General features: G+C 39.9%; 1 protein-coding gene across 1 annotated transcript in view; it reads left to right on the top strand.

The window, feature by feature from the left end:
- The window catches only part of MBD2 (methyl-CpG binding domain protein 2), a 55,301-nt gene extending 35,728 nt beyond the window's left edge, over window positions 1–19,573 (top strand). The window contains exons 4-7 of the mRNA XM_054032611.1: window positions 3,780–3,870; window positions 4,719–4,896; window positions 13,921–14,062; window positions 19,094–19,573. Of these exons, the coding sequence (XP_053888586.1) occupies window positions 3,780–3,870; window positions 4,719–4,896; window positions 13,921–14,050 (399 nt within the window). The 3' untranslated portion in view covers window positions 14,051–14,062; window positions 19,094–19,573. The remainder of the gene's footprint in view (window positions 1–3,779; window positions 3,871–4,718; window positions 4,897–13,920; window positions 14,063–19,093) is intronic.
- Window positions 19,574–23,524: the final 3,951 nt, after the last annotated feature.

A 23,524-nucleotide genomic window follows, 5' to 3' on the forward strand; every position in this document is an offset into this window, starting at 1 on the left:
CTCTGCAACTAAGCAGGAAAAGTAGTACAGAATAGGATGTAGTGGCTGATCCTGAGTTGAATAATGTATTAAATTAAAACCATTGTATGTATTTATATTGTTATGAGCTGGGTGAATCCTTGTTGTGGTTGAATTAGGTTTTAACTCAATCTGATATGTGAACACACCCTTAATTTGAAGAGAGAGTTTCAGGGGCCACACCAAAAATAAGGCCTAATAGAGTCTGCCCCGAAACTAGTACGATGTTGTCTCTCGGAGAGAGAGAATGAACAGTGAGAGAAAGAGGGAGAAGCAAGAAAGTCAAGCAGAAGCCTGTGGGCTCAGTACGATTTTGGGAAAAGCTAGAAAGAGAGATTTTGCATCTGTTGGCTAAAGAGATTTAGAGATGTGAGCTAAAAAACCGCTCCTTTTGTTCTTAGTTTCTCCTGCATTTGGAGAAGCAGGACTTTTTTACATTCCTTGTAAATACATGATTGCATCAAACAGAATACCGCACTTCCATTTTCCAACTGAAAATGTTCCAGGGCATAGGCGCAGACTCCGTGGGTACTCAAGGGAAAAAAATGGTGGGTGCTGAGTGCCCACCGGCAGCCCCCCGAGCAGCTCCTTCTGCTCCCCCCCAGTGCCTCCCACCCGCCGGTGGCCCCGCTGATCAGCTGTTCCACGGAGTGCAGGAGGCGCTGGGGGGTATGGGGTGGGGTGTGCTCGGGGAGGGGCTGGGAAGATGTGGGGCAGGAAGAGGCAGAGGTAGGGCTTTGAGCGAAGGGGTGGAGTGGGTGTGGGGTCTGGGGCAGAGCCGGGGGTCAAGCGCCATCCCACCCTCCACGGCACATTAGAAAGTCGATGCCTCTGTCCCAGCTGAGCCCAGCTGCTCAGATCAAAAAGGGGCATCAGTATTAGGCCCCAAACTACTACTTTAAAAGTTGAATACAGGGGACAGTAACAAGGATGCCCATATCTTTTGTACCGACTGCTGCTCTTGGATGTAAAAAAAAAACCAAAAAAAAAAAACCCAAAGCAAATGGAAGGCAGGTTATGAAGTAACAATTTACACCCCCAATTCTGCAAATTGCTTCAACCAGGCAGAATCTTATTGATGACATTGAACAGACACAGGGGTTTAGAGTAACTTGCACAATTAATGTCTGAAAGGTTAAATTAAAAACCTTATTTGCACTTAATATAAATCATACCAAAGGATTTGTTTTTGACAAATAGCTAATTAATGGGACTATTTTAGTGGAGTGTCTTTAAGTGGGTTAAAGTAGCTCTTTAAATTAGTTGTTCCCTTAAAAATACAAGCACTTTCAACTACATCTGCAAGTACCTCCTTTAATAGATAGAAATCATGAGTCATACATTTATTGTATAGGGATTCAATTTGGACACTCCTGTATTCTTCACTAAACATTACAAAGTGGAAATCTTATCTTGCTGGAAAGGTCCTAGAAGGCTTCAGATCTTTCCTTATATTTATTCGTATTTACTTCCAGCTTTTTCCAAGCACTCATTTGTCCTCAGAAGAGTTATTGTGCCAAACTGAGACTAAAATCAATGATGAAAGTGAATTAGAAGGATTTAAATTCTTTTTCACTGCTTATGCATATCTCAATGTACTCTTAGTTATAGAGTTGCTACTTACACTTTCATAGTAACTAAAACATGGATTTCTTCAGTGTTCTAGAATTTTAAAGGCATTGTCACTTTATCCAAAGAGTGATATTGGTTCTTATAGGAAATCTATTATGCTTCTTTGGAATACAATGTTATAATGATAGAGATTGGCAAATAGTATACATGAAAGACTCAGGATGTTAAGTGTATACAGTTTAAAAAAAAAGATGCAAGGGAAATAATCTGTGTCTTCAACTACTATCAAGGTACAGTAACAGTATAACTTAAGGGAGGGAGATATAACTTAAAGAGGGAATCTATTTCAGAAAAGAGTAGGACAGGAAACCCCTGGCCTGAAAATGCGGAAAGGAAAGCTTCAGCTAGAAATACGAGTTCAGAAATTGGGTGAGAGTTCACAGGAAGAATTTTAGGATTCAGATTAAGTGTTCCTAGTTGCATAAGCAAATGAGGAGTGACAGATATTAAAGGAAATTCTTGAGTCATAGCGATGTCCAAGAACAGGTTAGAACAATCTGTCGGTGGAACTATTGTAGTCAAATAGTCCTACAATCAACACGCATGTTGGGTCAAACTGGATGATTCAAAGGTCTTATTCAGTTAAGATCCAATTTGTAAAACAATCATGAATATTTTGTTGTCCAGTTAAGAGGTGTTGGGTGACTATTGTAGAAAGTTAATCTCTTTTTACTTCCAACATTCAGAGTAGGTAAATTATTGTTCACCCACTGGTCCAGATGTCATGATGGAACAAGCACAAGATTTCCCACAGCAATTGCTTGTCACATTTTTCCTGTCAGTGCTTTAAAACAGTTGACATTATCATTAACCTTTTCCTCCCCCAGATAGTGCCCTCCATCCCTGAGAAAATGGTTTCTCTTTAATGATTCTTGTTCAGAAGTTTATTGCATTTCAATATGAACTTGATTGTTTTTTTTTTTTTTTAAAGGAAGGAAGCCTGAATATATTGAGTACACTCATTAATTCCAAAGATAGGTGGTGGGTGAAGGAGGGGGAAAATCAAATGTTATAGTCACTAATCTCTTACCGTTTGTGCTCTATATCGGAGATCCCAACTAAGTGGTACATTACTAACTTGCCAAGAATGAAGGCAATGCCTAATTTTATTTAAAATGGAACTTATTCCTACCTGCTTTCAGTGTTCAGAGGTGGTAGCTGTGGAGACTATATGTCCAATTGTGCAGTGCTCTATCGTAACCGGAGTGTAGGCTACTCATACATGCATGAACTAAGAAGACCACAGTGAGTGGACATGTTGCCTCTAGCCAATTTCTGGGGAATTTTTAGGTTTTTTTAATGAACTTCACTAATATGGCTGGTTTGGTATTGTATTAAGAACTCAGAAGTACTGGCAGGAGAAGCCTAAGAGTATGTGTATGCTGTGTTTTTAAAAACTCACAGCAGCGAGACTAAAAGCCTGGGTCTACGGTCTTGGGCTTGTGCTATGGTGCTAAACATAGCAGTGTAGACTTTACTGGAATGTGGGCTCTGAAGCTTAAGCAGGGGGTGGGCTTCAGAACCCGAGCTCCAGCCTAAGCCTCAACATCCACACTGCTGTTTTTAGTGCGAGCTCTGTGAGCCTGAGTCCATAGACCCGGGCTCTGAGACTCGGTACTGCAAATTTTAAAACGCAATGTAGACTTATCCTAAAAGGCATAACATTGGTAGATAGAAGTAGAAAGAAGGAATCTGAATCCTTCTGTAGGAGTATCTCAGGCCACTAATCCATTTTTTTTTTGCCTGACAAACAGGTGGCAGAGGTAGAGAAAGTGGACTTAATGTGAATTACATTTCAGATAACTTTTTTAATTAGAAAATACTAAGGGTTTGATCCCACTCCCATGAAAGTCAGTGACAAAGCTCCTATCAGTGGATGAGATAATCAGTGGAAGAATAATCATGCCCCAGTCTTTATGTAGTAAGTTGTGTGGATATTAAAAATATTACTCCTTTTTATTTAATAGGGTGCAGTTGTAGGCCACCAATTATCACTTTCCTTGTTTAAGTGTCCTACGTGTTTTTATTGTGAATAAACTCTGTGCTAATATAAGCATGATTCTGTTTGTGCTATGCTTCCAAATATATTTTTTTTTTGCTAACAAGCAATCTCACTTTCCATCTTTCAGCTTTTCTGGGAGAAGAGGCTACAAGGCCTAAGTGCATCTGATGTAAGTGAACAAATTATAAAATCCATGGAGCTACCTAAAGGTCTTCAAGGTACTGTATGCCTTTAGTAACTACGCTATGCCTAGTAAGCAGAATGTATAAAAAAAAGATCATGTTAGCTTTTCAGATATTCTTAAGCTGTTATAGTGTGTATCTCCAACTTTGATTTACTTTAGTAGTCCTCAGATCTTGACATGTGCTTGCTGGCAGAAACACCTGTCTCCTCAAAAGGGTTTTCTCTTTTATCAAGTTACTAACTTAATTAATATAAAGAACATTTCAGAGTTGTACTCTTTTCTTGGCACAAATGCAATTGATGTGAAATTCAATAAGTTATAGGTCACAGTTAGTAACTGTTTATTCTACCACATTGGAGACATCTATAGGAATTTGAAAGAGTTGTGAAAGACTTCAGTACTACTTGCCAGCATTGGCTTCGTTCCTTGTGGCACTGAAGTAAAGAGAATTGAGATACTTGTATAGATTAATGTTAAAAGCTACAAAGAGAAATTGTATTTCAAGACCAAAAATTACATTAATAAGTGTACTCGAAGACAAGATAATTGCTGAAGAAGGAACCCAGATCATTAAATTGCTTGACCTTCTTTGAGGAAACTGTAGCCAATTTGTAAGTTAGCACTTTACAAATAGCAAATATAGTAGATATTTTGTTTTTTTTTTTACTATATATTAAAATTGCATTAACAGGATTTCAAAGTCATTTGTTAAATTCATAGTCATTATTGCCATTAGATATGTGGTCTTAAAGTGTATGCTCATACATCTGGATGACATCTTATACATAGGAGAAAGTCTGCCATTTAAAGTCATACATACCTTGTGTACCTTATATAGCCATCTGGTTAAATAAATTAATTGTGCTGTAATTTATATTTTAGGAGTTGGCCCAGGCAACAATGATGAGACCCTCTTATCTGCTGTCGCCAGTGCTTTGCACACCAGTTCTGCACCAATCACAGGGCAACTCTCTGCTGCAGTGGAAAAGAACCCAGCAGTGTGGCTCAATACATCTCAGCCCCTTTGCAAAGCATTCATTGTTACGGATGAGGACATTAGGTAAGGGAGTTGAGACATGAAATTTTCAGTAAAATGTACATTTTTGTATACTGAGCTTGCTCTTCATATCTAATGAAAAAACAGAGCATATTCCAAAACATTAAACAGAATCATGTAGTTACCCATTAGAACCTGTTAAGTGTATCTGTTAAACTACAGAATAAACTGGTTGTTTCCTAAATATATTTGTATTTAACAGAATCAAGAAAAACGCTCTTATGGCTAGAGTGCTAGCCCGCGCCTTGGCAGACCTGGGTTCAAATCCCTGCTCTGCCACAGACTTCCTCTGTGACCTTGGACAAGTCATTTTGTCACGCTGTACCTCAGTTCCCTGTCTGTTAAGTGGGGATAATAGCATTTCCCTACCTGAAAACTGAGGCATTCAGATACCATGGAACTGGGGGCCCCAAATAAGTACCTTGGATAGATTTTCATCAATAAATTTGTTTGTAAAACATGAATACCCATTTTTCTATATGGTTTTTGAGCCACAGAGGATCTGAGCTCTATTTTAGCCACCATTTACCTTTTTGCACTATATAAACTAGGCAGGACTGCAAAAGCTGGAGTCTGGGTCCTTTTGCTGGCAAGCTCTTCACTTTGTAGCCTTGCACTCCAGTTTTTCTGATTGACAGAGCTGGGAATCAAATCCAAGAGTTTGGGCTCCCAGTTTTGTGCTCTAACCACTTTAAGCATTTCAACTTCTGGACTTCTGAACATTTCTTGCATCAGTTAAGATGTCTCCTGAATATGTTGAATAGGGTAGTATAAAACTGATTTTTTTTCCCTTAGGAATGATTCATTAATGATTAATTATTCTATTCACTGTCATGCTTTTAATTTCCAAAACAGAGAACAAATATTACGTTCATATAATCTGCATGAGATGTCATTGCCTTTGTTCTGTAGCAGGGATTGGCAACCTTTGGCACGTGGCCAGTCAGGGAAATCAGCTGGCGGGCTGGGATGGTTTGTTTACCTGCAGTGTCCGTAGGTTCGGCCGATCACAGCTCCCACTGGCCACAGTTCACTGTACCAGGCCAAGGGGGGCTGTGGGAAGTGGCTGAGGGATGTGCTGAGTGAGAGAGAGTAAATGACATGCTGAAGTCCTCCCAGGGAGCTGGTTTCAAAGCCAGCATGGGGAACTGGAGTTCCTGACTTTCAGTCCATGATACAGAGCTCTAGCCCAGGATGTTTTCGATTTTTTTTTTTTAACCCTTTTTAAGGAACATCAACTTAAAAAATAAGACTTTTCTCTCTGAAAATATTTTACCTGTTATTGTTACAATTAGCACCTAAAATCATACTATGACAGTAAAACTGAAGGACTGGGAGAAGATTTTTTTTCTGTTTACTTGTCACATTTAACAGCATTTTATTCATAGTAGGGCAGTTTTCCCTGTATTGTCAGTGTGTGCGGTGTGGTTTTTTTTAACTTAACAAAGGAGAAGATACACTTCTTAGAACAAAATTATAAAATCACAACAATTGGCCATGAGGATTCAGGGGCAGCGGCAAGTGTAGTAACTGAAATTACTTCTAACTCAACAGTGTCCCTTTTGACTGTTCACTACCAAGCACAGAACGCTTTCTTGCCCATTTGTGTAGGATTATTTTAACTAAACTTTATTATTGCCAGAAATGAAAAACAAACTTCACACAAAGACCATGTAAGAAACTAAAACAGTGTAAAAGGTAGCATCCTAATATAGCTTCTCTGTTATAACAAGGCAAAAAAAGGTAATAATTCTAAAAACCACAAATTGCATTGAAAACTTAAGGGATGGAGAGAAAAAGCTTTGCTCACACCTGATCAGAGGCAAGTAATGGCTATGAATTTTGCAGACAGAGCATAACAGCTACCTCCACAGAGTAAAATTATTGCCAATTTGAGCCTTGGGTAACTCTTTATTAGGATAATTACCACCATTACAAATTTATTAGAGGCTATTTACCAGTTATTAGAGCCTACAGAAATTGTAAACACTTGTGTAGAGGTGGAATATCCATCCTTATTGTATGTTAGGATGAAGAATATACTGTTTTGTGTGTTTGGGGTGGGGTGAGGGTTGTAAATCAAAAACTGGTCTCAAATGAAAAGGCACTAATTTTGTGGGACATCTTTTGTGCTTCTGCTATAACAGCAGCTAACTGCTGTTTCTAGAGCTGTGTACATTTTTGCTGACAGAACAGATACAGCAGTGCTGGTACATAAACAAGAAAGTAAATCAAATGGAGCTGTATTGACCTTTGCAGTGTGGAAAAAGTGAGGGGGGAAATCATAGAGGAAGTTCAAACAACACTGTAGTGTGGTCATGTACAGTTATTTGGGCCAACATTTGCCTAAAAGAACACTTTATTTTGTGTTCTTCTCTGTATCTATAGAATAAAGTGTATAAATGTAACAACATGCTAGGCCCATTGTATAAAAAGCTAGATAGTTGATTGTTTTGTTTTCTTGTACAATCTATTTAAAGTATGTTCAGAGTTTGAAACTGTTGATCTTGGATTGCTCTGTTATTTAGGCGTGACATGGTTTCTTGCTGTAACACAGGGGTTGGCAACCTTTCAGAAATGGTGTGCCAAGTCTTCATGTATTCAGTCTGATTTAAGGTTTCGCATGCCAGTAATACATTTTAACATTTTTTAGAAGGTCTCTTTCTATAAGTCTGTAATATATAAATAAACTATTGATATATGTAAAGTAAATAAGGTTTTTAAAATGTTTAAGAAGCTTCATTTAAAATTAAATTAAAATGCAGAGCCCTCCTGACCAGTGGCCAGGACCTGGGCAGTGTGAGTGCCACTGAAAATCAGCTTGCGTGTTGCCTTTGGCACATGTGCCATAGGTTGCCTATCCCTGCTGTAACATATTTGCTACAGTTAAAATTAGTATAACTTAATTGTAATTTGATTTTCGGAAGGTTTGGCTTCTTCATATTCCCCCAGCCATTCACATTCTTACAGTTTATGTTCTTCAGTGTAATACTTTCCTACCTCCTCTGCCCACCACATACATATACAAGTAGCAGTGTTGTGTGGTTCTAGTTAAGAAAAATAGCCGCCAGAACATATGTTCAATGACCTATGTGTCCTGTCTTGCTCCACAAAAGCTCCTAGGGTGAAATTCTTGCTCCATTGAAGAATGGCAAAACTCCCTTTGACTTCAGTAGAGCCAGTATTTTGCCTCCAACCTGCACTCTATTTCTTTCTTTCTTCTTTTTTTAAAGAGGAATTCATTGAAACTGGGAAAGATATTTATTTAATAACAGGCAACCTCACATTTTATTTGATCCAAAGAGAGAAATGCAGCCATATTCGAAACTCAATCCAAAATCCTTAAATTAAAAACATAAAAGTATCACTTACAAAAGCATTTCAAAGTAGTTATATAACATCTTTAGAATTCAGGACTAAACATTTTTCAGCTTGACTAGGAAACTTGCAGCAAGAATGTCAAGTAACTTAAAGTCAGGGTTTTTACTTTTTCTTCCTGGTGGAAGAGAGGTTTAATTATGAATAATTGCAAGCTGCTTATGTGTAATTAATATTTCAAATAATCACCAGCAGAGGGCACTTTTGCATTGCTGTTCTGCTTTTCCATCTGTACAAAGTACTGATCTTTAAGAAAAAGCTAACTTACTTTGGTAAGTTAAGTTGGCAGTTTCCATAAAAGTTTTAATAAATTGGTTTTGAATCCCTGTGTTGCTGCTGTGTTGCTCACCTGTAAGTGCTCGATGTGTATTAAGTCAGCAACTTTATTGTATAATGGATTAACTCAACTCTCATGGCTTTCAAACTATTTGATTAAATCAACAAGCTCTTTGCCATTCCTCGCGATTAAGTCAAGTTGAATCTGTAACTTTTCTGAATGGTTCAACAGACGTTTCAGCTCCGTTAACACTTCTGTGTTTGGCGTAATTTTCATTTGCTCCTCCACAAAATGGAAGTAAAAAGTAATATACTGTGCATGGTGTTCAGTAGCAGCATACCAGCTTCCGCATCTTCACTTACCTGGGTTAGGGGGCAATTTTATAGGAAGATTTGAACCCAAGCCTGGACTGTGATTTGCACATTGCTCTTTAAAACACAGTTTTCTGCTCAGACAATGTTTAAACACCTTTTTGACTGTTGCCTATTAGCTTGTCAACATCTAGTAAACTGGGCCTCCAGATATCACTAGCATTACAGGTAAGATGAACTGAGTTAGGCATTAATCTCTGAAGCAGTTGATTATAGGATGCGTTATCAGAGAGAAATGCACTGATACCATTGAAATCCACCTCAAAGGTATTCAAGCACTTGCAATAGTTTATGCAATGATGTTGTAATTAACAGACTGTAGGTAAATTGGATCAGCGAGGACAGCTTTCAATTCCAAGTCAGATGTATCTTCATCATTTAGGCCTTGCAAAACAAATAAAATATGTAACACAACTGATCTTGGGTACCAGTTGATAGGTCAGTGGCCATGGACAAGAATCTAGGCTGCTTCACCATACTCTCCTGCTTGTGACACTTTAGGTCACAGCTGAGTTGATGAAGGAATTGCTCCATCATTTGCTACATTCTGTCTGAAGAATTCCCATAAGTTTTGGTTGTCCAGTTTTTTAGGAGGGATATTTGTGCAAATAAACACCTCTGTTAGTCAAATTAGGGAGTTACATGTTTCTGTGTTTTCAGTGGAATTTTGAAACAAGAAAATCCCAATTTTTTTTTTCTTCCCAAGTAAAGCATTTGCTTCACTTTGGGTTTGTGCCTTTCTCTTTTGGCAAATGCCTGTCAAGACACTTTTTGGTAGTCATCTACAATAGGTACAGAAGAGCTGACCTGCATCAGTGTATAAAACTCTTGGTTGATACTGCTTCACATGATCGGTGCAGACACCTTTTTAGCCTTTTAGAGACATCCATTTTCTTGTGTTTCCCACCTAGATTGCATTTAGATCTATTCACAATACAACTCTCTATGCTACACATGCATACAGCACTCTATGGTGTACAGGCTGTACAGTTTGCTAAGGTATTTTTTTTGTATGAAATACATTATATACATTTTCATCTTTAGAGAATATTGAAAAATCACGTTTTGGGGGTATTTTCACGATTTCCATGCACTCTGTGAAATCATGACTTACACCAGGTCTTACGTGTGAGTAATCAATTCTCAGGCCAGCCACGTCTATGGGTGCTACAGCAGCACAGTTACGGCCACTGTTGCGCCCTAGTGCAGGCGCTACCAACAGCAGTGGAAGGGATTTTTCCATCACTGTAGGTAATCCACCTTTCCCAGTGGCGGGATTCTTCTGTCGACTAGCTGTATCTACTCCAGGGGATAGGTAGGCATAGCTACGGCGCTCAGAGATGTGAATTTTTCACACGCTTGAGCGCCAGAGCTATGCTGACCTAATTTTGATGTGTAGACCAGGCCTGAGTCAAGATGCTAGAGAGAATTATGAAAATTAGGGTAAAAAGGCAGTTTTGCCTCTGCTTTTACATCAGCTTTTCTACTGACCTCTGCTGCTTTGTTTTGTTCTCCTCTTGCTCCCCGTGGAAGAGAGGGGACATACTTTGGGGAGTGCTAGGGATTGCATCTGATCAGCTGAGCAGCTCCAGTGACATCCTCACAGGTCTCCTGCTTCCATGTTCGCTTGAGGCAGATTTCTTAGTATCTTTGCCGCCACCGCAAATGGAAATAAAGGCACTGGATCCTCTGTAGATCCATCTAGCCCACATTTCTTATGGTCCAGATTGGCTTCTACCTTTGACAAGCTCCAGTGATTTTAGGTATACATTTTTTGTGCAAATGCTTTCCTGCTGAAAAGATGATCTTGTCAAAACTGAAAGTTTTCACAGAAAAACGTCAGTTCTGATGCAAAATTACAGTTTTCTTGTGGGGAAACGTCAAAAAGAAATTTGTTGTTTCAGAGAAACACTTTGGAATTTAAATGAGAAATTTCTTTCATTTTGACTTAAAATGTCATTTTCAATTTGAAAAAACAAAGCAAAACAAAATGACATTTTGATTTTAGTGTCAGTTTGAAACTAACATTCTTGTTTTGAATCTGTTCAAAAGTTCACATGGGAAAATGAAAATTTTTCACATAAGAAATTTTAACTGGAAAATGCGGGGAGAAAGTAGAGAAAAATACAGTCTTCAGGGATCAGAACTGCTCAAGTGAGAACACTTCCTAAGCAAGGCTGTGGTTATAAGGCAGAGTGCCATCATCAGAGGATCTGGACAGGCACTGGACTCTGAATGATTCTGCCCTGATTTATAGCAGTGAAAATCTGAAGGAAATGGAACTACACCAATGTAAAATTAGTGTAAGAGAAACTAACTGGGCTGTATCTCTTGAATTTCCTGACCTATGCTTTGGAGAGCTAGTTCATATTGCCTGCACTTTGCTTAAAAATAAATCACATTAATTAGTATTGTTACTGTACCCAACACTGTTAAAGTCCAACCTAATATGATGTGCTGAGCAGAAAGATATTGAATCAAGTTTTAACAAGACCTTCTTTCACCGACAGTGTGAACTTGACATAAAACGTGAAATGAAGCTTATTGCATCTTAAACTTGTCTAACATTGCAACAGAGGGTCCTGTGGCACCTTTGAGACTAACAGAAGTACTGGGAGCATAAGCTTTTGTGGGTAAGAACCTCACTTCTTCAGATGCAAGGGTTGCATCTGAAGACCCTTGCATCTGAAGAAGTGAGGTTCTTACCCAAACCCTTGCATCTGAAGAAGTGAGGTTCTTACCCACGAAAGCTTATGCTCCCAGTACTTCTGTTAGTCTCAAAGGTGCCACAGGACCCTCTGTTGCTTTTTACAGATTCAGACTAACATGGCTACCCCTCTGATACTTGTCTAACATTGTATCCAGATGCAGGTTGTGGCTTAATAAAGTGCCTAGGTTAATGCAGAGTGAGATCTTCATGCCAGGGCCAGAGCAACATAAAGGGTCTTAAAAGCCCCATAGCTATCCAGGGAAAGAATCCCCTGGTTCAGGCTCTGCAGAAGACAGACAAAAGACTGCCTTTTGAGTAACGCCTCAGGAACTGATGGTGGGGCGGAGTCCAGAAGGGGCATGCTAGGGGTGGGGCCACAGTACTGAAGCCCATAAGGCAGTATAGGGAGCAGGGCCGGCTCCAGCATTTCTGCTGCTGCAAGCAAAAAAAAAAAGCCGCGATCGTGATCAGCGGCAGCAATTGAAAAAATAAATAAATAAAAAGCCGCGATCAGCGGCGGCAGTTCAACGGCAGGTCCTTCGCTCCTAGAGGGAGTGAGGGACCTGCCGCCCCCAAATTGCCACAGGTGCCGCCCCTCTCCCTTGGCCGCCCCAAGCACCTGCTTGTTAAGCTGGTGCCTGGAGCCAGCCCTGGTAGGGAGGTTTCTGTAACTTAGACCCCCAGGACTGTCTAATGTATGCTGGGGGCTCCTCCAGCCTCCAGGAGCAGCCCAGGATCAGGAGGGGGTAGACACTTTAGTGTCATCCTCCCCCTGGGCTAAGAGTTCTATGCTGTGGCTCTAAGAGATCTGTTTAAATTGGGTTTTGTAACATTCTCTTAAAATTTGCAAAACTCTACAAGGCACACAACAGAATTTCATCCAATTTGTTTTAAAATATTTGTCTAATAGATGTAAGTTGTCTGTGTATTGGTGGCTTGTTTTCTTAAATGAAACTGAAATTAACACAGCTGTCTGCTTAGCAGCTTCTTCTGTAGCATCAAACTGCTTTTTGAACTAACATTTTTATCTGAAGTCGGAATAGAACTTGAAATAGTTTTGATTAGAGACAATGTCCAGATAAAAGCTATACTTTTAAAATCTTGCCTGTTGTGCTAGCACTTCAGTTTATTCAGTTCTGATAATATAAAATTTAAAAAAGTCACTGTACTGTTTTGTTGCATTATACTCAGGTTGAATAATTAAACAAGACCAGTCAATTGTAAGTGTGTTTTTTCACTTTATCGTTTCCAGCTGTGGTGATTGGATTCATGACCTGTCAGGGGAATGTTTGAATATTAACCCACTTTCATCTAAATTTAAAACTCCAGTAACTATCTTTAAATTGGGTTTTATACAGTCCTCTTAACACTTGCAAAACTTAGATTTGGGGTCTTAATTATGTTGATTCTCTTTTAACTTTTGCTCAGAACAAGTTAGATGGGTAATAAAATATATTGTATGGGGTTTAGTAAACTAGTGGCTATTTTAAAAATGTTTTCAGGTGTGGAGTGACATTTAGAACCTAGAGGAATTTTCCCATCAACTATAACTCTCTAAAGTAGAGTTCATATTTGTGGACTAAAAGTTTGAACTGTCATCTCAAAAAACATGATTTCTGTAGTGCTTTTAACATCTACTTTAGAAACAAATACTTGGAAGGTGCTTTACACTTGCTGTGGAAGAATTTATATATACACCTCTACCCCGACATAACGCTGTCCTCGGGAGCAAAAAAATCTTACCGCGTTATAGGTGAAACTGCGTTATATCGAACTTGCTTTGATCCGCTGGAGCGTACAGCCCCGCCCCCCCCGGAGCGCTGCTTTACCGTGTTATATCCGAATTGGTGTTGTATCGGGTCACGTTATATCGCGGTAGAGGTGTACTGGTAAAACCTCAGAAAAAACAATGTAGTCTGGCAGAGCACTTATAGTTCTTTCCTCTGTTCCATATTGTGATAAAGTGGGTTGTGTATTATTGTGTCACGACTGATGAGCCCTGAGAACCTATGCAATTATGTTTTTGAGTGATGGGTCTGTGAGAGCTAAATTGGTGGCTGAATATTTACAGTACACACAAAGAAATCCAAAAAATCCTTTTACCTGGTGCTGTGAAAGTCAGTTGTGTGGTAGGAATCATTACTTCAGCTTTAAAATGTTTCTGTTCAGACTAAATACCCTAGCAAAACCTTTTCTTATGAGTGAAGGTAAGGCAAATGTTTTAGTCCTATGTTAATATACACACAGGATTGCTATTGCTTCAAATGTTTGTCACTCTGTTTTTGAAACAGAAAGCAAGAAGAACGGGTGCAACAGGTGCGTAAAAAACTGGAGGAGGCACTTATGGCAGACATCTTGTCGCGGGCTGCTGATACAACAAAAGATATGGATGTGGAATTGGACAATGGAGATGATGCATAAGAAAATGATCAGGTAAAGCCAGAACTCCGGGTGGTTTTTCTATGAGATAGGAAAACTTTGTAGTTATTAGCAGTGTTGATCTTAACAGCCGTTCATCTTAACACTGTCACTGAGTCACCCAGTGGGCACTTACATCTCACTCAAAAGTTGAGCCCTGTTTCATCCCATACAAGTATGAAGGAACATACATTGTGGCTGACAAAATACTAAATTGCTACCTCTACATGCATGCTAAAACACAGAATATCAGAAATATGCTGTCTAGGCTACCAGTGCAACAGAAGAGGAAAATGTGACTCTTTGGCACAGTCCTGAAAACCCTTACTCATGCAAATAGTCTGTTTGAATAGAAAGTGGGTATTGATGCAAAACAGTGGTCAAATTCTGCAACATTAACATGTAAGGCTTCAACTTATTTTTGAACATTCTACAAAAATTAATGGTTTCTCCATCTTTTTTGGTGAAAATTGCTTGAGTTCATAATTTCCTCCTCCTTGGATTTCATTTGTCCCTAACCATTATCTGACTTACAGAATTTGCAGAATTACAAGGGGCTTACATTTCATCCAGTTCTATTTTTTTTCTTTTATAAAAATGTATTTGGTGTTTTTTTCTAAAATAACTTCCCATGCCACAGGACAAGAGGGTTCTAATTCTAGGTCTAGAAGGGACCTTGTGAGGTCTTCGAGACCATCCCACTGTGCTGAAGCAGGACCAAGTATAATCTAAACCCTCCCTGACAGGTGTTTGTCTAACCTGTTCTTAAAAATCTCAGATGACAGGGATTCCATAACCTCTCCTGGTAACCTATTCCAGATCTTAAATATCCTCATAGTTAGGTTAGATATTAGGGAAAATTTTCTAAATCTCCCTTGCTGCAGATTAAGCCAATGTCTTCTAGTCCTACATTCAGTAGACATGGAGAATAATTGATCACTGTCTGTTTTATAACCGCTTATACATGTTTGAAGATTGTTATCAGGTCCCCCTAGAGGAAACAAGACCTGCAAGAAAAAGTAAACCAGTGATATGACCAACTAAGCAGGCATAGGTATGAAATTGAACATAATTAAGACTGATATCATGTGGGTCAATAGAGACTGTACAGGGAAGGTGGATGTAAATACTAATGGAGGACAATTAAACCAGACTGACCAGTTAAAGTATCATGGTGACTGGTTTATGGAAGACAGCAAGCTTGAACGTTGAGATACAGTCCAGACAGGGCAGTGCTGGAAGAGTGTGGAATAACATCTCAGGTGTTCTTTATGACAAGCATATGCCACTGAAACGGAAAGCCTAACAATATAGAACAATGATTTGCCCCACAATGCACTGTGATACAGAACCACGGCAGTAAAGAGATGGCAGGTTCAACGCCTGCAGGTATTTTGAGATGAGATGTCTCTATGCTATAAAAAGAGTTCTACAAAGAGACAGATTTCAAAATGAAAGCCTTAGGAGGGAAATCAGAGTCTGTTACATAGCTGACAAAATCCAGCAAGCACAACTTTGCTGGTTCAGACACATATAGAGGATGAAAGAAGAGGATCTGGTAAGTGGCAGGAGAGGGTGGTAGGAAAGAGACCATGAGGAAAGCCAAGGAAGCAATGGATGGATTGCATCAAAGATGATAGTAAGCAGGTAGACCTTAATGCTGCCTTGGACAAGTGAAGATGGCAGATGCTTGTATGAGGACCTAACCCCACATGATGGGATAAAGGGAAGAAGAAGAAATCAGGTCCCCCCTCAGTAAACTTTTCTCAAGACTAAATGTGCCCAGTTTTTTTCAGTCATTCCTCATAGGTAGGACCCTACCAAATTCACGGCCATGAAAAACACATCACAGTCCTTGAAATCTGGTCTCCCCCTGTGAAATCTGGTCTTTTGTGTGATTTTACCCTATACTATACAGATTTCACGGGGAAGACCAACATTTCTCAAACTGGGGGTCCTGACCCAAAAGGGAGTTGCCGGGGGGGGGGGGGGGGGAGGGTTGTTGCATGGTTATTTTAGAGGGTTTGTGGTATTGCCACCCATACTTCTGCATTGCCTTCAGAGCTGGGCAGCCAGAGAGCAGTGGCTGTTGGCCAGGATCCCAGCTCTGAAGGAAGCGCCCCACCAGCAGCAGTTCAAAAGGATACCACACCATGCCACCCTTACTTCTGGGCGGCTGGTGAGTGGCGGCTGCTGACTGAGGGCCCAGCTCTGCAGGCAGCAGCGCAGAAGTAAGGGTGGCAATAACATACCATGCCATCCTTACTTGTGCGCTGCTGGTGGCAGTGGCTCTGCCTTCAGGGCTGGGATCCAGCCAGCAGTCGACACCATGAAATTTTTGTTCAATCTAAATGAATTACTATGATCCTACTTTTCCTCCTTTGCTTAGAAGAGGTGATGTGAGTAGAACTAACAAATTTTATAAATATTTTTGTAAGCACTCAGATACTTCTCTGTTGCCTTCTCTTCTTTTCTCCTGCATTCATTGGAGGCTGTGTAGTTTGTGGCAGCTCAAGGGCTGTGCGCCTTTTCAAGAGCGTTCAGAAGTGTAGCAAGCAGGCAGGATTTAGACCCTCTCTTTTCAGAGCTATCTTGAGAATTAGCTTTTCCATATCCAGTCTAATAGAAATGACACACTATCCCCACAAAACATGTGGCCTAAAAAAAATCTGCAGCTAAACACCTGCGGCTGGCCTGTGTCTTCTGATTTGGGCCTTTTAATTGTGGTGTAGACGTTTGGGCTCAGGCTTGGGGGTCCCAAGGGTCGCAGAACCTGGAGTGCAGCCCAAGCCCGAACATGTACACCTGAGGTAAACAGCCCTGTAGCCCAAGCCATGAAATCCTAAGTCAGCCACGGGTGTTTAACTGCAATGTAGACAAACCCACAGTGACTCTCTATTTCCCTCCACCCCACTGCTCTCAGCTTGGCAGATAAGTTCAGTTAGAGCAATCCCACTAGGCTGTACACTGTATCTGCAGTGTACACATGCAACCCTCTATGGAAGGAAAGTTATACCTGCTCTGCTTAAGAATGGAAACTTTTGTTTCTGCTGTTAACTTCTTTCCTCAAAATGGTCCCATCCATCCTAAACGTTCTTCTCTAGAGCATATACCAAAATAGTTTCCTTCACTTTTCCAAAGGAGAAGCACTCCCATTTCTCTCGTCCAAAATAGCTTGCATTTATTGCTTTACATGCAAGGTTGTTACTAAGTTGATCTGTACAAGTATTTGCTAAACCCTTTTAGAAATAATTATCCAGAAGGATGACAACGAATTCCCAGGTTCCTATTGAGCTAAAATTCTGAAAGTTGGTACTCATTCATTATGGGATCTTGAGTACAGGAAACAATCCAAACTTTGAGATGTGAGCTTTCCTTAAAAAGTAAGGAGAAGAATAACTTAAAAGAATGTAGTCTTGTGTGAGATGGTCACATTGGCTCTGAGCCCTCCAATTTGGAGAAATTTAAAATCAGTCAATTTCATTTCATGGAGTTTAGTCAAAAAAGTTGTTGAGGCATATTAATACACTTGCTGATGTAGACACTGACAGTCATGCCCACCCAAAGGAGAGACTGCTGTCAAGTAGTTCAACATGTAGCTTAGGAAGTGATCATATTTATTTAAAACTAAAAATCCAAAGTGAACTAGATGGGGTGTGGCATATAGGCACTGAGCCACTTCAATGATCTAGTAAACCATTTGAGGACTAGTGAATGGAATTGTTCTGGGAGAGGAAATCATTAACGTTAGAACCATGCTCACATCTGCACGGTAGATCTTGATGTCAACATTCTGCTCTCCTTCGTTCACAGTTCTCCTACTCATCAGTGGAGTGTGTGTGCATGTTGCCCTAAGCTTGCACAAAGGCAGACAATTATGTAAAAATGTTATAAAATTGTAGGTTTTAACAGTACCTATTATTTACTTATAATATTTTGAGCAGCTAGCACAATGTTGGTGCTACATAAATATGAATTTGATTTGGATTGTGTGAGGGGACACTTATCTGGTTGGTCTGCATAATAGACTAGTGGCTGTCCTGCTGTTCTCCAATGCATTGAAATCTTCCTAACTAGCTCAGGGTACAAATATTTGCCATTGAATTTGCAGTCCCTGTCAGTTGTCGCTGTTAATAAGTTTCCATGTAGTGAGACCTTAATTATGTATATTCTAGAGGGTCGACAAATGTAAGAACTTTAGCATTCTTTATATATGAAAACTTCAAAGTTATAGAGTTAAGAAACAAATAGGTTAGTAGTATGAAATGTCTATTGTCTAACAAATAATTATTTTGAAATGGATATTAATGAGGTTATAACATAGACCTATTGTGTTTTATAGTGATGATCCTTATTTTCATTAGTTAATTCTGCAGAAATTTGTCTTATTTAAACTTAATAATAGACCTTTTTGTAGTTTCATTAAAAATGGATATGTTTTGTATATACATAGCCGGCATGCTATCTTTCTATTCAGTTTTCTTCGAACAGCCATTTTAACTGCAGACTTAAGTAGGATTTTTGAATAAGTGATCAGTTTGTGTATATGGTTGGTTGCTTAAAAACTTCAAACTGGAAGAAAAAGTGCTATTGAGATTAACTTTTATATATTATGTAATATATGTAAAAATGGAAGATATTTATAAAAAAAAAGAAAAATTAGGTTAAGGAGCAATTCACTAAATGCCATAGAAATGCAGGTCACATTTAAGAGTATATTCATAAATAGTTTATAAAGGGTTCAATGTTATAAACATGTTATATATGTGAGTAAAGTTAGATGGTTATAAGTGCATCAGTTTAAGGTGGTTATAAGTAACTTATTGACCTATTGGACTGTAACAGTTGATTAACCATTTATTAAAACATCAATTATTTATTAGCCTTTTGTCAAGTATTTATAAGTGGGCCCTTAATGTGAAATGTGACTGAAACATAGCTATATGTTTCAACAAAGTTATTCTGATTTAAATTGCGATCAACCTATCATTTCTCCAAAGAAATAGTTTTACTTTTGATTTATTTATCCCTCTCTCTAACTTACAGGTACTTTAACTGACTTGTCCTAGGAGGAATTTCCTAAAAAAAACAAAGGCACTTTCTCCTTCGGTCTTTCATTGTAAGAAGAAATGGACCCATGCACATTTATATAGCTTTCTAATAGCATTAAAACCAATGCCTTTTTAGACTCCTATTTTTGATGTATATATCTTATTTGAAAAACAAACTTTATTTTGTGTCCTACGACTTAAAATAGTCTTTTTTAAAATATCAAACTGTACCCTTAAACTAAAGCTGAGCTTTTGACGCTAGGTTGCAAACCTACTGGAATTATAATGCCTGTACTTAATATTTGTTTTTCCTGTGGTTTATAATAATGATGGATCAGGAGAAAAAGGATGGATCAGGAGAATTAAAGATTATTGTGACTCAATGTATATAAACAGATTTTTATACTGCTGTTGAGTGAAAACACCTGTACATTCTTCCATCATCACTGTAAAGATAAATAAATGATTATATTCAGAGCGACTGGAAATTGTTCTGTTATGGGGTAGAGCAAGCAATGAACTTGTGTCCCTGCTCCCAGTTCCAGTGCCTATTTGCCTCCTTGTTCTCTCAGCTGAGACTGGTAGGCTGTGGAAAGGCATATATGTCCAAATGTGCTTTTGTTGCCCAAAGCAGGGCCTGTGGGAAATTTGTCTGAACTTAGCAGCAGCTGCTGGATTTTCACCTGAAAGGAAATATAGCTAAAGTACAACAGACTAAATTTCTTCTGAGAAAGGACAGAAAAAACAAGTAGCCAACATGGCTTCACAAGGTCCTGCTTTGCAAGGACAGAGGTTAAATATAAACTAACTGTAACGGAAAAGGGTGAGCAGCAACAGCGTTCTCAGTGCAATACAAAATACAGCAGGTGTCACAGTGCCTGACTTATAAGGAGTCCGGTGGCACCTTAAAGACTAACAGATTTATTTGGGCATAAGCTTTCGTGGGTAAAAACCTCACTTCTTCAGATGCATAGAGTGAAAGTTACAGATGCAGGCATTATATACTGACACATGGAGAGAAGGGAGTTAAATTTGCAAATGAATTTTAGTTCTGCTGTTTCTCTTCAAACAGACTTCCAAGAGAAACAGCAGAAATAAAATTCATTTGCAAATTTAACACCATTAATCTGGGCTTGAATAGGGACTGGGAGTGGCTGGCTCATTACAGAAGCAGCTCTTCCTCTCCTGGAATTGACACCTCCTCATCTATTATTGGGAGTGGACTACATCCACCCTGATCCTGTCAACACTGGTTCTCCACTTGAGAAGTAACTCCCTTCTCTCCATGTGTCAGTATATAATGTCTGCATCTGTAACTTTCACTCTATGCATCTGAAGAAGTGAGGTTTTTACCCACGAAAGCTTATGCCCAAATAAATCTTAGTCTTTAAGGTGCCACCAGACTCCTTGTTGTTTTTTAGATACAGACTAACACGTCTACCCCCTGATACTTGCCTGACTTATGACATTTACAATCTAAGTAGACAAATTGCAAGGACTTCTAATGATCGATGTAACAGCGTTTCTTACTTAAGTGGATTAACTTTGGGAACTTTGTCTTAGTTCTGATTAATCAATCCAAGGGAATGGGTCGTTCCCCCTCCCGCCTCCCTTCTTGACTAGGGTACTAAGCTGCCCAAAGAAAGCCAGAACTGTTTGAAGGTCAAAATGAATCAATTGCCTTCTCGCTTCCCTGGCTTCTTTATAGCTGTCTGCTGGCAACTGCTACGCACCTGTTGTCCAAGCTGGAAGAGTTCTTTTACTTAGTGTCTCTTTATGCTTAAGATAATGCACATAGGGTCAGCAGTGTTTTACCTGAGCAATCCCACTAAGTTTCTGGGGGTCTGGTGGAGACCAGTGCTCAGCGGCCCTGTTCCAGGCTTTGTTTCCTCCTGCGTTGCAGAGTCTTTTCCCTGTTCAGCTTTAGAAGGAACCTCCTGGGGTCAGAAGACACGGAGAAAAGTGTCATGGATACAGCAGCTTCCTTTAATCTCTTTCCTCCCACCCAAACTGTCCTATTTGCTCAGAAGGATGATTGGGACAAGAGATTTGGGGCCTACTTCTAACCTACACGCCTCTGAGATCAGAACCAGGCCCTAGTCAGAACCTCATCAGTCTGAGCGCTGTTAAATCTGATTACTAAGGCCTTGGCTACACTTGGGAATTCACAGCGCTGCCGTGGCAGCGCTGTGAAGCGCAAGTGTAGTCGCACCGCCAGTGCTGTGAGAGCTCTCTCGCAGCGCTGTATGTACTCCACCTCTCTGAGGGGAATAGCTTGCAGCACTGCGAGTGAGTGTGCAGCGCTGCAGGCGCTGATTACACTGGCGCTTTACAGCGCTGCACTCGCTGTGCTCAGGGGGAGGGGACGTTTGCACACCCCTGAGCGCAGCAAGTTGCAGCGCTGGACAGCGCCAGTGTAGCCAAGGCCTAAGATTTCTTCGCAAGAGGTGAAAATATGCTGTTCTACACAGAAACTTTTTATGTAAGATATAAGACTTGATCTGCTAGTTTTAGGAGTCGATCTTAAATTCCACCATTTCTAATGCAGTTTTTCTGGTTTCTAGATAACTTTTATTGAGCAAGAAGCTCATAAAAATCCTACAGGAATCCAATCCAGGCTTAGTTCTGTGCTGCTGTGCAATGTGTTCTCATTATAGAGACTAAAATATAAAGTCATGATATGCACTCATGTGAACAGTGAAAGTAAATGAAATAAAACCAGCACAGGGATGACTTTAAGGAAATTATCCCAACTAAATGTGTTTAATGTAAGACCTAAATGCAGATGCAGATCATTCAGAAGGAAGGTTATTCTTAATAGTAATTGTTTAACTAATGGTTTATGGCTTGTTTATGCTACTGCTAACACTTATTGAATGCTTCCAGTGGCTGATGCCTTGTATTCCAGACCTTTTTACTTAAACCTGGGAGGTGGAGGGTTTTCTTCTCCAACTTATGACAGATACTGTAATGTTAGTTAAACTGACAGGGAAAGGATTGTAGGATGCAGTCAGGGCTTTTCCCAAATGCTAATAATAGTATGCATTAAAGTTTATGCTATGGTTCATTTGACTTGTGAGAGGGGCCCACTGCCATTTGTTTTCTTCATTCTAGCATTTTCAAATCAGCTGTGCCACGTTGTCACTAGAGGTGGTCAGAAAACTGGGGTGTTAAACTTCGGTCAAAATGGAAAACTTTTCAGCAGCTGAAAACTAGCCAGTGTTTGGGCAGTGGTGGTGGTTTAAAAAAAAAATTGAGGTAAACAGACATTTTCCATGAAAACTGATTTTTTGATTAAATGAAAAATTTCTAACAAAAAAGGGTTTTGACTGAAAACTGTCATCCAGCCTAGTGGCCTACGGATCAGCTTTATGGCACTTTCCATCTAAGGCTCTCAAAGCACTTCACAAAAGGTTATCTTCCCCAGGGGGAAACTGAAGCATAGTGAAAAGTAAAGTGACTTGTCTAAAGCCATACAGTAAGTTGGTGAAAGAATTTGGAACAGAATGCAGTTCCCCTGCTCCTAGCTTAACAAGTGGAGCTGCTGCCTCTCTCCTGGACAACTCAGTCCTCTTCCTCTAGTGGAAAATTGTGACCGTGGTGCTTGGAGGGGCCACACTGAGAATGCTCAATCAGGGCAACTGCAAAGACTAGGGCAAAGAATTCCCCAAACTGGGGATGACAGGATCCCCAGGGTGCAACCTGGGTTGTGGGATCCCTGAGCCCTTCAAACCCACCAACCTGGGCTGCCTCTCACACTATGATGCTGTTGGCAAGCTACAAACCTCTGCAGGTACTGCACTTACACAGACATCCACAGGTGGGGATGCACCCAACTGACTTACGAATGCTCTCCCAGCCACTCATGAACCAACAATAGGGAGGCTCCTGCCAATTCCGCACAGCTCCCCAGCCTTGCTCCCCAGAACTGTACCGCCTTGCAGTGGTCAGTAGCCTGACGAGTGTTAGTTCACTATCCAATCTGCCTCTCCTTGATGTGGAGAGGATACACACTAGCCTTTGTAAATTGAGCTGAGATCTCCCAAGCACTTCAAACAAAACACACTGTTTTAGGTAAACAATAAAACATATATTAACTACAGAAAGGTAGATTTTAAGTGATTATAAGTAGCAATTGCAGAGATCAAAGTTGGTTACCTATGAAATAAAAATATATTTGCAGTCTGAGTTCTATAAACTAAATAGGTTTTGAATCAAGCAATGTCTCACCCTGAAAGATGGTACAAACAGGTCACAGATCTTTAAATACACTGGCTGGAACTGCCTTCTAGCCTGGGACCACCATCCCCTGTTCAAAGTCTTTGTCCTCAAGACATATTTCCAGGTGTTGAGTTGTGGGGGGAGTCAGGCCAAGTCATGATGTCTCTTCTCCTCTTTTATAGTTTCTTTCAGCTTGCTGGAAAGA

This window comes from Malaclemys terrapin, chromosome 6 (genome assembly GCF_027887155.1).
Source record: "Malaclemys terrapin pileata isolate rMalTer1 chromosome 6, rMalTer1.hap1, whole genome shotgun sequence".
NCBI lineage: Eukaryota > Metazoa > Chordata > Testudines > Emydidae > Malaclemys > Malaclemys terrapin.